Source organism: Agelaius tricolor, unplaced genomic scaffold (genome assembly GCF_023055355.1).
Source record: "Agelaius tricolor isolate 1412-34295 unplaced genomic scaffold, bAgeTri1.0.p SCAF_15, whole genome shotgun sequence".
Lineage (NCBI taxonomy): Eukaryota > Metazoa > Chordata > Aves > Passeriformes > Icteridae > Agelaius > Agelaius tricolor.
This window is the reverse complement of record NW_027269275.1, coordinates 14,850,364-14,862,504: the sequence shown is the minus strand read 5'-3', so window position 1 is coordinate 14,862,504 and position 12,141 is coordinate 14,850,364. Positions and strand designations below refer to the sequence as shown.

Here is a 12,141-nt window from a genome sequence, read left to right as displayed (position 1 = left end):
CCCTGGACACACTCCAGCACCTCAATGTCTTTCTTGCTGTGAATGGCCAAAAACTGAACACAGGATTCAAGGTGCAGCCTCACAAACACCAAGTTCAGGGGCACTGTAGCTCTTCTCCCATGAGCCCCAGGCTGCTGCAAATTTACCCAAGGATTGTTTTCATATTGCTACACTGGGAATACTTGGAGCCAGTTTTCCAAGAGGCAGTCACACCTTTTCCACTCTCAGTTGCTGGAGGCTCAAGTGTGCTCTCAGTCACTAAGATGATTGCACAATGACAGTGCTGCTGACAGAAACATGGAGGAACATGCTTTTCTCTGCCTGCCAGGGGAACAGGGGTGTGGCATAATTAATTTTAGTACATTTAATCTACTGTAAATAAGAAATAAACTCACTGCTATTTATCGCTGATTTCCTTCTTTTTTTTTTTTTTTTGTCCCTTGCTCCACAATGCATTCAGGTCTGTCATCACCTATTAGTCATTTGCTAAAGAATCAGTAGATAGTGGTAAGTGAGCCATCCACGAAGAGGTGGGGTGAGACCAACCCTGCACTGTAACTGAAGCTGGGCAGTACCCACCCTCCCTGATTACTTTTCTTCTGGGCTGAAGAGGATTAGTGATCTGAGGGAGTTGGAAACCCACAGCAGGAGGGTTGGAACTACGTAATGTGTAAGGTCTCTTCCAACAGAAACCATTCTGTGATTCCATTATATGATTCTATGAGTAGTGACACCCCATTGTGAAAGGATGCAGGGTCTGGGGGAGCTTACCTGCAGCTCCCAAGTGAAGTTCCCATGGCACCTTTGTCACAGCTTTGCTGTTTTCCAAGCAGACTCATCCAGGTTACACCTGCATTTTATCAGAGATGGAGAGGGACAAGGGCACAGAGTGACAGAACAGGGGGAATGGCTTCACACTGACAAGAGGGCAGGGTTAGATTGGGTATTTGGAAGAAATTCTTCCCTGTGAGGGTGGGAAGGCCCTGGCAGAGATTACACAGAGAAACTGTGGCTGCCCCATCCCTGGAAATGTTCAAGGCCAGGTTGGGGAGACTCTGAGCAACGTGGTCCAGTGGAAGGTGTCCCTGCCCATAGCAGGGCTTGGAACAAGATGGTCCTTAAGGCTCCATGCAACTCAAACAATTCTGTGATTCTATGACTGAGGATTTAAAACGCTCACACTGTCCATGCAGCCTCCCTTGGGCCACAGTGTTTTGACCTTGTGCCAGCCTGGGGCCTCACACTGGGTTCAGAAACACTTTTTGGGGATATTCCCCTTGTGACAGCAGCCAAGATGCCTCAGCTACCTGGGTGCAGCAGAGCTGGCAGCACTGGGACAGAACTGCCTTGCCAGGACCCATGGGCACAGCACAGATTCCCACTGACCATTTCTCCCATCCTCTAAGGGGATGGGTGGCTGGGTTATCCTTCATGCTTCAGCACAGTGCCATGAAGAGGGACCTCAGAACCACCAAGCAAGATGAATTTTCTTTCCCATTATTAGATTTGCTAACAGGGATGGCTGAGGATGGGCTGTCACGTGTGGCAGATACGCTCCCTCTCAGGAACACTAAGGCACGGGCTAAATGACCAGCTTGTGACTGCCTTGGTTTGACATCCAAGTATTGAAGTGAGAAAAGGAGGCTCAGTAAGGTTTAGGAATAGATAAATGGTAATGGAGATGTTAATTTGGGAATCCAGTTGAAAAAAATCATTAAGTCTTATTAAGGAAAGATATTTAAGCAGGAAAGAGTGAGTATAATTTTTAAATTAAAAAATATTTAAGGGACTATTCAAAATTTACTCCCTGTAAAGAAGTTAAAAGCTGAGCACCATGCTACTCCAAAAATGCCATGCCAGCCTAAATGATGTGACCCACTGCCCACACAGCTGAGCAGAAAAAATACAGCCTGTGAACAGCAAAAACTCATATTGTTCTGTAAGAAGCTGTGGACATTGGTAGAGTAAAAGGGGCTGCATTAGTATTTTATCAGCAGAAATTTAAACTTACCATAGGTGTTCATTCTGGTTTCAAACCATATTTATAAAAAGGAAGGGGGAAAAAACCCACTTACCATTTTTTCTTTAATTCCTCTAGCTGCACTTTTTTTAAATCCAGTAACTTAAAGCAGCACTTAGGATGAATCCATCAGCACAGTGCAAAGGACATGTGCCCACATGTTCTTTACAGTGCAGAAACTTCAATAAAATTACAGCATCAATGAGCTGATAACAGGAATTACTAGTTTTGATTTTTAGCTAAGTGAACTCAAATACTTCTTTGTATTCTTAAGGAGGTCTTAAGGGACAGTGGAAAATGTCCCTGCCCACGGCAGAGGGGATGGAACTAGGTGATCTTTAAGGTTCCATTCAACCCAAAACATTCTAAGATTCTATGATTTATACCCTCAAACGCTCCAAAATTCACCAATATCAGACTTTACCAAGCAGCAGTGAGTTTCCCAATGCCTGTTGTAGTGAAATTAGAGTACTTGGATAAGCCTTGGGGCTTTTATGCTTTATTATTACTTGTTGCTGTTTTTTTTTTTGGTTGCATTTTTCATCATTACCTGCTGGAAGCCTCCCAACATTTAACTAGCAAGGTTTTCAAAGAATGGATAATCCTCTATTTCATTCATGGGGAGCAGAAGCAGGTCAAGCAATGCCCACACCTGCCCGGAAAGTACTCAGTTAATGCTACTTGGAGCTGCCTTTCTTTCAGGGTTCACATCAGCATTCAGAACAGGCTCCTCCTGCCCTCAGCTGCGGCTGCACTTTAACTGTTTCTGCACAGGAGATGCCTGTCTACGAGGCTTTTTCAAACAAGCACTTTTCAGGAAGAGCTATAAATGCAATTTGCCTGCAGCATGCAGGATCTGAGTGGAACAGGTGGCCAAACCCTGGCTGTGGTTCACCCTGAATGTTGGTACCCCTTGGTCATTATTTGCTAAACTTTGCCATAGACAGAGCAGCATTTCTGCTGAGAAGTCACTGAATTAATGGCCTGAGCACAGAGGGAGGCAGGAAAAAGAGAAGGGGATCCAAATATCTAGGATAATCAAACATTTATTTTTATTAAATTCCAACTCCTGTAAAAGAAAAGTCTAAAAGCATTTTAATGTCCTGAAGTAACCTGGGGAGCAGAGGCTCCTGTGTACTTGAACCACCATGGAGCAGGATAGAGTTAGCACAAATCACCTGATGCTATCACCCGACTGATACAAATATTTAGTTTCTGATGTATTTATCAGTATCAGAGATGTTTTGTGTGGTGTTTGTCAAACAAAGATGAAAATAAGCAACATAAATAACAACCCTTATATACATCAGAGTTGCTCAGTCATTACTTCACTGTTTAAATCCCAGTTGTGTGCTCACCGTAATGGGATTTTAATGGGTATGTGGCTGTCCATATAACAGCTAAAAAATAAAACAATAACACCCACCTCCAGGCTGGCAAATGCAGACCCCCTCCAGACACTGTCCTCCAGCTGATGCTGATAATCTCTTTTCTGTTCTCCCTTTTCCCTCCAGCCCTGTTTTCCCATCCCTAGATGCCAGCAAACCTTTTCCTTGCTTTACTCTACGCTACCCCTTTGGCGCAGCTGTTCAACCAGGTACCTGATGGTCAGCAACAAAAAGAAGGAGGAAACATCCCTCAAAACACCTGCAAGCCCAAACTGCCCAAATCACAGAATCGTTTGGGTGGTAAGGAACCATAAAGTCCATTTTATTCAACCCCTCTGCCATGAGCAGGGACACCTTCAGGCTGCTCCAAGCCCTGTCCAACCTGGCCTTGAACACTTCAAGGGATGGGGCAGCCACAGCTTCTCTGAGCAACATGTGGAAGGGCCTCACCACTCTCACAGGGAAGAATTTCTTCCAAACACTCGATCTAACCCTGCCCTGTGTGAGTTTGAAGCCATTCCCCCTTGTCCAAAGTCCTCCTCCAGCTCTCTTTGAGTCCCTTGAGGCGCTGGAAGGGCTCTAAGGCTCCACAGAGCCTTCTCATCTCCAGGCTGAGCAACCCCGACTCTCTCAGCCCATCTCCATAGGAGGGGTGCTACATCCTATTTGTTTACCAGATTTATTGCATCTGATGGTCACGGAAAGAGGCAAATCATGCGCATTTATGGGCAGGCAATAAAAACAGCTTGTAAAGGGGTTGGTACTTTCTCATGCTAAACGGGTTTAGTTTGGGTTGGGTTTGTAGTTGTTTTTTTTTTTTAGTCTTATCTACGGTGAAGATTAGTGTGCTAAAGGTGCTGCAGACACCACCCAGACCTACTCCAGGCTTTCTCCCTCACGCGCCACCCTCGGCAAGAATCCCCTCAGCCGCCCCGGTTCGCTCCGAGACCCCGCGCTCCTCCCCTCGGGCGCGCCAGGGCTGGGAATGAACACACGGTTGTTGTGTTTGCAGTGAACATTAGGTGGGCAGGCACACGGACACACAGACAAACAGACACAATCCCGCCCCCTCAGGCTGTACCCCGGGCTCGGGGCAGCCCGGTGCGGCCCGCGGGCTCGGGAGGCGGCGCCAGGCAGGCCGGGCCGCGGGCGGCGATGGCGATGGCGGCGGCGCGCACGGTGCTGCTGACCGGCTCCAACCGCGGCATCGGCCTGGAGCTGGTGAAGCAGCTGCTGGGCTCGCCGCGACCCCCCGCCTGGATCTTCGCCACCTGCCGGGACCCCGACGGGCCGCGGGCACAGGTCAGTGCGGGCCGGGGGCGGCGGTGACGCTCGGCCCCTGTCACCGGCCTGAAGGGCTCGCTGTGGCGCGGGGCTCTGCTGCCCGCACCGTGCCCTGCCCCTTGTGAAAGTCACCTGAAGTGCAGCCGGCGGAGAATCGGCCGGGTCACCCTTGAGGCCGCGCCGCTGGGCTGCCCCGGGCCGTGCTGGGTGTGCCCGAACCCGCCCTGCCGTGCCAAGGCTTGGCCCTTTCCCCCGGGCACGGGCCGAGCTGGGCTGGCCTCGGTGCCCGAAGCGCTGCTCGGGCCGGTCCTGCTGTGGCACGCTGCTCTCTGCAAAATCCCGAGATTCAGAACATGGGATTTCCAAACGTGGTGGCCTGTGGGATCCCCCTGTCCCTGCTTTCCACTTTGCTGAAATGGGAGAGACTGACACATGTTGCTTGTGCAGGGAATCACAATTCTTCCCTGTTCTTCCAGCTCGCTTTATATCCAGCTTGTCTTCCTCTGCTTGCTGTGTCCCACTGAAATACTAATAGGGAGAAACTTGCTCTCTGATAGATCCTAGCTCCAGCTGATTTGTTTGTTGCATCTTCTTGCAAGTGTGCATTATTCCATGTCAGGAGTAGTCCTGGGGCAGTGAGAGCCCACCCTACTGCCAGCCCGGGGCTGCTCAGCTCCTGCTGTGGCTGGTGCCCAAGCTGTCTGGGTCAAAGATAGGACAGGGCTTTTATATTTGCCCCATTCTTTCTCCCCACAACTTGCAGGACTCTTGCAGGGCAGCGATGAGATCAGGGACTTTTTTCAGGGCTGGTCTGGAGCCAGTTTTCCTACGAGGTGGTCCTCATGCAACTCTCCCAGCCAGGGGATACTTCCCTAAGCGTCGTCCAGCTGTGGTAGGGTGAGAGCAGTGTCATCAGGGTGCTGCTGAAGTCTGTGACCACAGGACAAAGACAGCAGAGGCCACATCACTTCTCCTGCCCTTTTGTGCCTGGACCAGGTGTTGGGGTGGGGGAAGCTCCTGCTGGGATGGAATGGGGCTGTTGAGGGAAAAACAGGAGAGGAGAAATATCTGTTGACCACCACAAACAAATTAATGGATTTAACATGATTTCCCGGGGCTAATGTGGGAAGATAGGGTCTGGTGAGGGAGCCCAGAGATAACTGATAGTGAACCGTGGCCAGTCCCAGCAGCTCTCCTGCTCTATGTTCCTCTCAAAAGAAACCACCATTTTGTATTTCTCCTGTGGGCATGTTTGGAAGAGGTTTTTATTTGTAAAAGCAATCCTTTTAGGCACATTGAACAAGGTGGTTCGGTTTCTGCTGTCTGAAACCTGCTGTAGTTGGAGACTCAGAGCAAAGAGCTGCTAGGAACTGTGAAGTAGAAAGTTTCCTTGCTGAAAAGAGCTTCTGAATCCTCCACTGTGGGAGTTGGCACAGGCATGCAGAACAATCGATGGCTAAAACGCAAAGAGTAAATTTATTTCTGTTATCTTGATAACCAGGGGGGATCCCTGTTGCAACACCAGGCAAAGGTACAGGGAGGTACAGAGAGAGAGGAGACACAAGTACTATTAAGATCCGTGCTAGTGGATCATTGGCTGCTGTTTACATGGTTTATCAAGTGTTATTCCCAGCTGTAAGGTCACTTGAAGGATTTACAGTCCTTCTCCCGAGACTTCAGCTTTTCACCCACTCCACCCAATATCCCCACGAGGTGAAAACAGCCAATAAAAGTGTGCAAAGTGGTTACATTCACTAATCATTAATAAAGTCCAGAGTGAGTGGATCTGGGACTGGCCTATCCAGGTGTGATTTCCTCACAGGTCAAATCTGATATTGGCACTCACAGGTATTCCTCTTCCACCTCATTTCCTGCAGCCTCTGGAAGACACTTCTGGCTGTGTCCCCAGCCAGTTCACATCATTTCCCTGGTAAATTGGTCCTTCACACTTTGCTCCCATCATTTGCTGTGGCTCTGGCTGGGCTGTGGATGACCCTTTGGGAAAGTGACCACAGTATCTTGCAGTCATGGCCATGGCATGTGCTGAGCTCATGGCACATTGCTTTGTGGAGCCTGGGAGAAGCCTGAGAGCCAAGGCCAGTCCCCATTCCAGCTGTTCACGAGCACTGAGTAACGCCTGGACGATGTTTCCCTCAGGGTGGGCCATTGCTGGCACCCCAGCATGATGCTTGGCATCACCTTTGCCTCGTGCTGATTGTTTCCATGTCTCTTTTTGTAGGAGCTGAGAGATCTGGCATCCAAACACCCAAACCTGGTTCTTGTAAAGCTGGGTATGTGTGCTCTGCCTCTGAGCTGGTAAATTTGTGACTACCAGCCATGCATGCCCCATTTCTCCTTCCCTCTCTCCCTTCAGGCTGTACATGGGGATCCACTTCTTCAGGGCTTCTTCAAGTCCTGCTGCCAAAACCCCAGCTTCTCCCAACCCCTCTCAGCCTCAGTACCCCATTCCCTGGAGCCTCCTTGCCTCATGGCCACAGGACCAGAATGTTCTTGAGATCCATCCTGGGCAGCCCCCTGGCTCCCCCAGCTGAGTGACCACATCCCTGCTCTGCCTTGATCCCAAGTCTTAGACAAGACCAGGAGGGCCTTGGGAGGAAGGCAGCTCCTGTGGGAATGCTGTAAGATTAGCCCAGATCTTGAGAAGGTGCAGAAGGACCTTGCAGGGCCATCCCACAGCAGGTCCCAGCACATTTCCCCTGGGGACTTGTCCCTCCGGAGGCTGCCCTGGGCTCTCCAGAAATTGCTCAGACGTAGACTTTGGAGCAGTGGATGCTGAGGACTGACGCACAGCAGCGCTTTGCCCCCACGGTGGGCTTTTCCTGGCGGGTGCCCTCAGCTGGCGGCGGAGGCGGCGGTGTTGGGAGGATCGGGATGAGTCGGAGCTGGTTTCGCAGCACCATCTGCTGCCCGTGGATGGAAGGGCCGCGCGGCTCGGAGCGCGCACATTTCCTCGGCGCCCTCCCCTCCCGTGGCTCTCAGACTGTTCTCTCGCTCTGCAGATGTGGAAAACCCCTCGGCTATCACCGATGCGGCGAAGGTGGTGGAGGGGAAGCTGAACGGGATGGGGCTGAACCTGCTGATAAACAACGCCGGCATCTACACCCCCACGGCCTCGCTGGACACAGTCGACGCTGAGGACATGGTCAGGACCTACAAGACCAATGCAGTGGGGCCAATGCTGATGGCCCAGGTACGGGTGAAGCTCTGGGGATGAAATTTGGCCCAACTTGAGGGTGTCCCAGGCTGTCCATGGTCATGAGGGAAATCTTGGAGGGCTTTGCCAAATTTCTGGGGGCTGTGCCAGGGAGTGCTAAGGCTGCTCTTCAAGCCTAAGCCTTCTGCAGCCTCTCTGAATTGTGCAAGTCTAATTGGGAGCAGGCAGGGCCACTGCAGCAACAGCTGGGCTCTCCTGACAGCCTGCTGTTCTTCCTCACCCTCCCTGGGTTGCAGTTGCTGTAAGTGGGACTGGCTTGAGGCACAGGTGTCCCTCTAGGTTGTTTCTCTACAGGCCTTCCTGCCTCTGCTGAAGAAGGCTGCCCAGGACAGCAAAGAAAAGGGCCTGAGTTGCAGCAAGGCAGCCATCATCAACATCTCCACCATCTTAGGGTCCATCAAGAAAACACCTGATTCCTTCTTCCACCCTGTCATCTCCTACCGCTGCAGCAAGGTATGGAGAGTCATGACCTGCCCCAGCTCCTGAGCTCCATGGGGTCAGAGCTGCCCTTGCCAGGCTGGATGTCAGGGAAACACCTGGCACTGAGAGATGGAGGGAGACCCCAAGTTCCCAGGGCATCTTCATGCCCACCCAGGGGAAACACACACTCTATCTTGAAGACCTGGCATTGCTTTTTCTCTCTCACCAAGAGGCAGCAATGGGTAGGGAACCTGGTTCATAGAGGTTTTGCTGCCCATGGATGATGCTTGCTTCCTCACCCAGGCTGCCCTCAACATGCTGACCATGTGCCAGGCTCTGACCTACAAGGAAGCTGGGATCCTGTGTGTGGCACTGCACCCTGGCTGGGTGAAAACAGACATGGGCACCCAGGAGGTGAGTTCTGGCCAAGCAGGTCAACAGGGAACCCACAGGTGGTACCCAAGGCTACAAACCTGCCCAGGAGGTGGCCCAGGTGGCCAAGATGGCTCTCTGGAGGGAGGATCCACGTGGAAATGAGCTGCCTCTTGGGCCCCAATTTGCCCATGTCTATGTTGGGCCCCTGCAGAACATGTGGATACTGGGACGTCTGGGAAATAGCATCAGCACATATCAGGCTGCTTGTTCAGGGGGAAAAAAGGGGCTTTGGGCAGCCTGAAAGATATGCAGAGAACCTGGATCCAACAGAGCAGGGAGAAGAGGAGCAACACCATCCCATCCTGTGCCCCATTCCGTGAAGAACTGCAGGTCCATGAGGTTTCCATTCATCCTGCAGGATCCATGTTTTGCAGTGGGGGTAGTCCCTGCAGCACTAGGATTTTGAGAAGGCTGCACAAAGCATCTCATTTGCAGCAGGGATCTCTTCCTGTTTGGTTAAACCTGTGGCTGGCTTCCCAGCCCAATCCACCTCCATCCAAGCCAGCAGTGCAGATACCCAACCATCCTCAGTGGATTTGTCCCAGCTCCCATGGCTCTCTGCTCACTCTGGGTGGAGGGAGCCTTGCTGTCACTGCCCATGAGCCAAGTGGGTGCTGCTGGATGGCCTGGAATGATGGTGGTGTCTCGTTCTTCCCTTTGCAGGCTGACCTGACAGTGGACACAAGTGTGCGGGGGTTGTTGTCTGTGCTGCCAATCCTTTCTGAGAAACACAGTGGGACTCTGGTCAACTGGGAAGGGAAAGCCATCCCCTGGTGACTGCTCTCTGTCCCTGTGAGCAACTCCACGCCACGGGACTTCAGGGTGCTCAGCCCTCTGTGGTCCGCAAGGGACCTACCTGGGACTCCAGTGGGTGGGCAGGGTGTGATCCCTGCCTTCAACTTCCTAATAAATAAAGTCAATTAGTACCTGTGCCTTCTCCCAGCTGCAGAGTCTCTACTCAGACTGTCTTGCCCCTGCAAAAAATAGCCTGGCATTTGGCTGGCCTGGTTGAACTTGATGATCTTGGAGATGTTTTCTCAACCTAAATGATCCTGTGATCCAAGCAGTCTGCCTGCCTTGTCTTCAGCTGCTCTGAGCAGAAGGGGACGTGTAACTCACCCAAAGCTCCTGCTGTCCTGCCTGGCTGCAGGGTGTGCCCAGGTCTGCCTGGTTTCTGCCATGCTTCCACCAAAGCATGGTGTATTTGCCATAGATTTCTTGGGATGACTTTGTGCTGGACATGCTTTCTTTGGGAGCAGCCTCATGGTTGGAATGGGAAGACTGGGCTCTACAGTCCAGTTCTGCAATCTCAGGCAGAGAGCTCTTGCCACAGTGGTGCCCCAGCTGGGCATGGTACCCCTGGGTGGGGGAAATCTGGTCCCATGGGGGATCACTGCATGGGAACGGCACTTCTGTGGGAGGGAGAAGCTGAGAACCTTAATAAGGTGGGCTGGGCAGCCCTTGACTGCAGGAATTTTACCAGGAAGTGGTAACTGCCCCAGATAAATGGATTTTTGGGGTGGTACTGGGGCTTTGCCCCTTCTGGAAAGAACCCCTCTTAAAGGAGCATGGCCAAAAGGAGCCAGGACTCCTGCAAAACCAAGCCTGGTCTCTGGTGGGCAGAGCAACCTGCCCTGCAGGACAGGCAACCCCCTGCTCCTTCCCTCAGAGGCCACCACCTTTTCTTTCTCATCTGGAGGACCAGCTGAAGCATCCGGGTCCCTCTGGGTCTGGGCTATGGTTTTACCTCTTTCTGGAGTGGCAGCTTGCCTGCCACCAAGAGCTTCCTGGGAATCTTGAGGCCATGCCCACCTGGCTGTGCCAGAGGAGCTGTGTTCCCCATGCCCAGGCTGAAATGCTCTTTTCCAAGCCTGTGCTGTGCTTTCCAAGGCCCTCAGGAGCCAGCACTGCCAGCAGAGCACCCACATGAGGCACCCACTGCTGCACAGGTGCCCCCTGCCAGGGAGACAGTGACCTCAGGAGCCTCATCCTCAGGGGAGCTCTGAACCATCTGGGCTCTTCCACATGATCCAGCCACCTGATTTCCCATGTCAATGCTTGCTCTTTTCTTTCCCAGCTCATATCTCTGGCACGAGTGGTCAGTGCCAACTTGGGCACCTCCCTATCAGCGCTGCAATGGCAGCAGGAGGAGGGGAATCCCTGGGAAGGAATGGCTGAGGGACAGGAGCGTGGGTGAGGGGCCTGATCCTGGCAGTGCATTGCTGTGCTCAGCCCAGTGCTGGCTCAGAAACACGGCCAAGCCTCCCCCGAGTGCCCTCCCTGCCCCTTGGCAGAGCTTCTCCTGCCCCAGTTACTCCACACAAGCCAGCTGGAGCCCAGCCAGTCACCACAGGCTGGCTCCATGCCCATCTCTCTCCGTGTTCCTCCCTTCTGTCCCACACCACGTGCTGGATCCTGGGAGATGAGCAATGCCAGGGATCCCACCATGGATTGCTGACAGTTCACAGTCATTGTCCCCCTTGTGGCCATTGCCAGCCCCATGAGATGTGTGTCACTGCTCCCTTGGGAACACGCAGGAGACAGGACTGCTGACAGCTGGGACAAGCTCCATCACCTGGGGCATCCCCTGGGATGTGGTCAGGTCACCAGGGCATGGGCAGCCCTGTGTTCTGAAGGTGGTAGGAGGAGGAGTGGGAAGCTCTGCAGGTGGAGTCCAGTCTAGCAGTACTGGGCACAGCTCCTGGGGAGAACTAACCCCAGGCACTGCTGGCAGTGGTCTCACTTAGGGTGCTGGGATAGCAGACCAATTCTGGGCAGAGCCAAGTGGAAACAGGTCAGCTTCCCAGTTTTCAAGCCAACACAAGACTGGGGCAGGATAAACCAGCTGGGACCTCTCTGCAACTGGGATTCACCCCTGGTGAGTGCTTTGCCTTTGCAAGTGCAGCCAGGTGCTCTCCAGGAGCCCATCCTTCCACCCTCTGAGACAAGGCTCATCCCAGGGAGCACATGCTGGAGCTAAGCCACCAGGGACTGTGCCACCCATGGTAACTTGGAGGCCAGGGACCCCTGAGAACTTTAAGGTGCTGCAGGGCACGTGTTCTTCAGGAAGCCTCAGTAAAAGGCCAGATGGGCAGGTCTCCCTGCTCAAATGCTTGCCAAGTGGTGTTGGCTTTTCCTTTGCACAAGTTCCGGGTGTTTGTGCTCATGGAGCTGATTATCTCCCCGTTTCCTCTCCTGCCTGATGTTTCCTGCCTCCCTCCCTCCCTCCCTTTTGCTGGTTTGCCCTTTGTGTCAGGCTTATTTCCTGGCTCTGGGAAGTGTCAGACCTCAGTGTCCCCCCTGCCCCCTGGGATGGCAGCACATAGCCCTGTGTCCTTTCACTGGGTGCACTACAGTGC

At 52.7% G+C, this 12,141-nt stretch overlaps 1 protein-coding gene across 1 annotated transcript; it reads left to right on the top strand.

Annotated features, from left to right (window-relative positions):
- Positions 1-4,227: 4,227 nt before the first annotated feature.
- LOC139596373 (C-signal-like) lies at positions 4,228-9,714 on the top strand. The gene is made up of 6 exons (XM_071440627.1): positions 4,228-4,710; positions 6,932-6,983; positions 7,713-7,903; positions 8,222-8,380; positions 8,651-8,761; positions 9,446-9,714. Exons 1-6 carry the CDS (start codon positions 4,564-4,566, stop codon positions 9,557-9,559), a joined length of 774 nt encoding a protein of 257 aa, XP_071296728.1. The 5' UTR covers positions 4,228-4,563; the 3' UTR covers positions 9,560-9,714.
- The last annotated feature ends 2,427 nt before the right edge of the window (positions 9,715-12,141 follow it).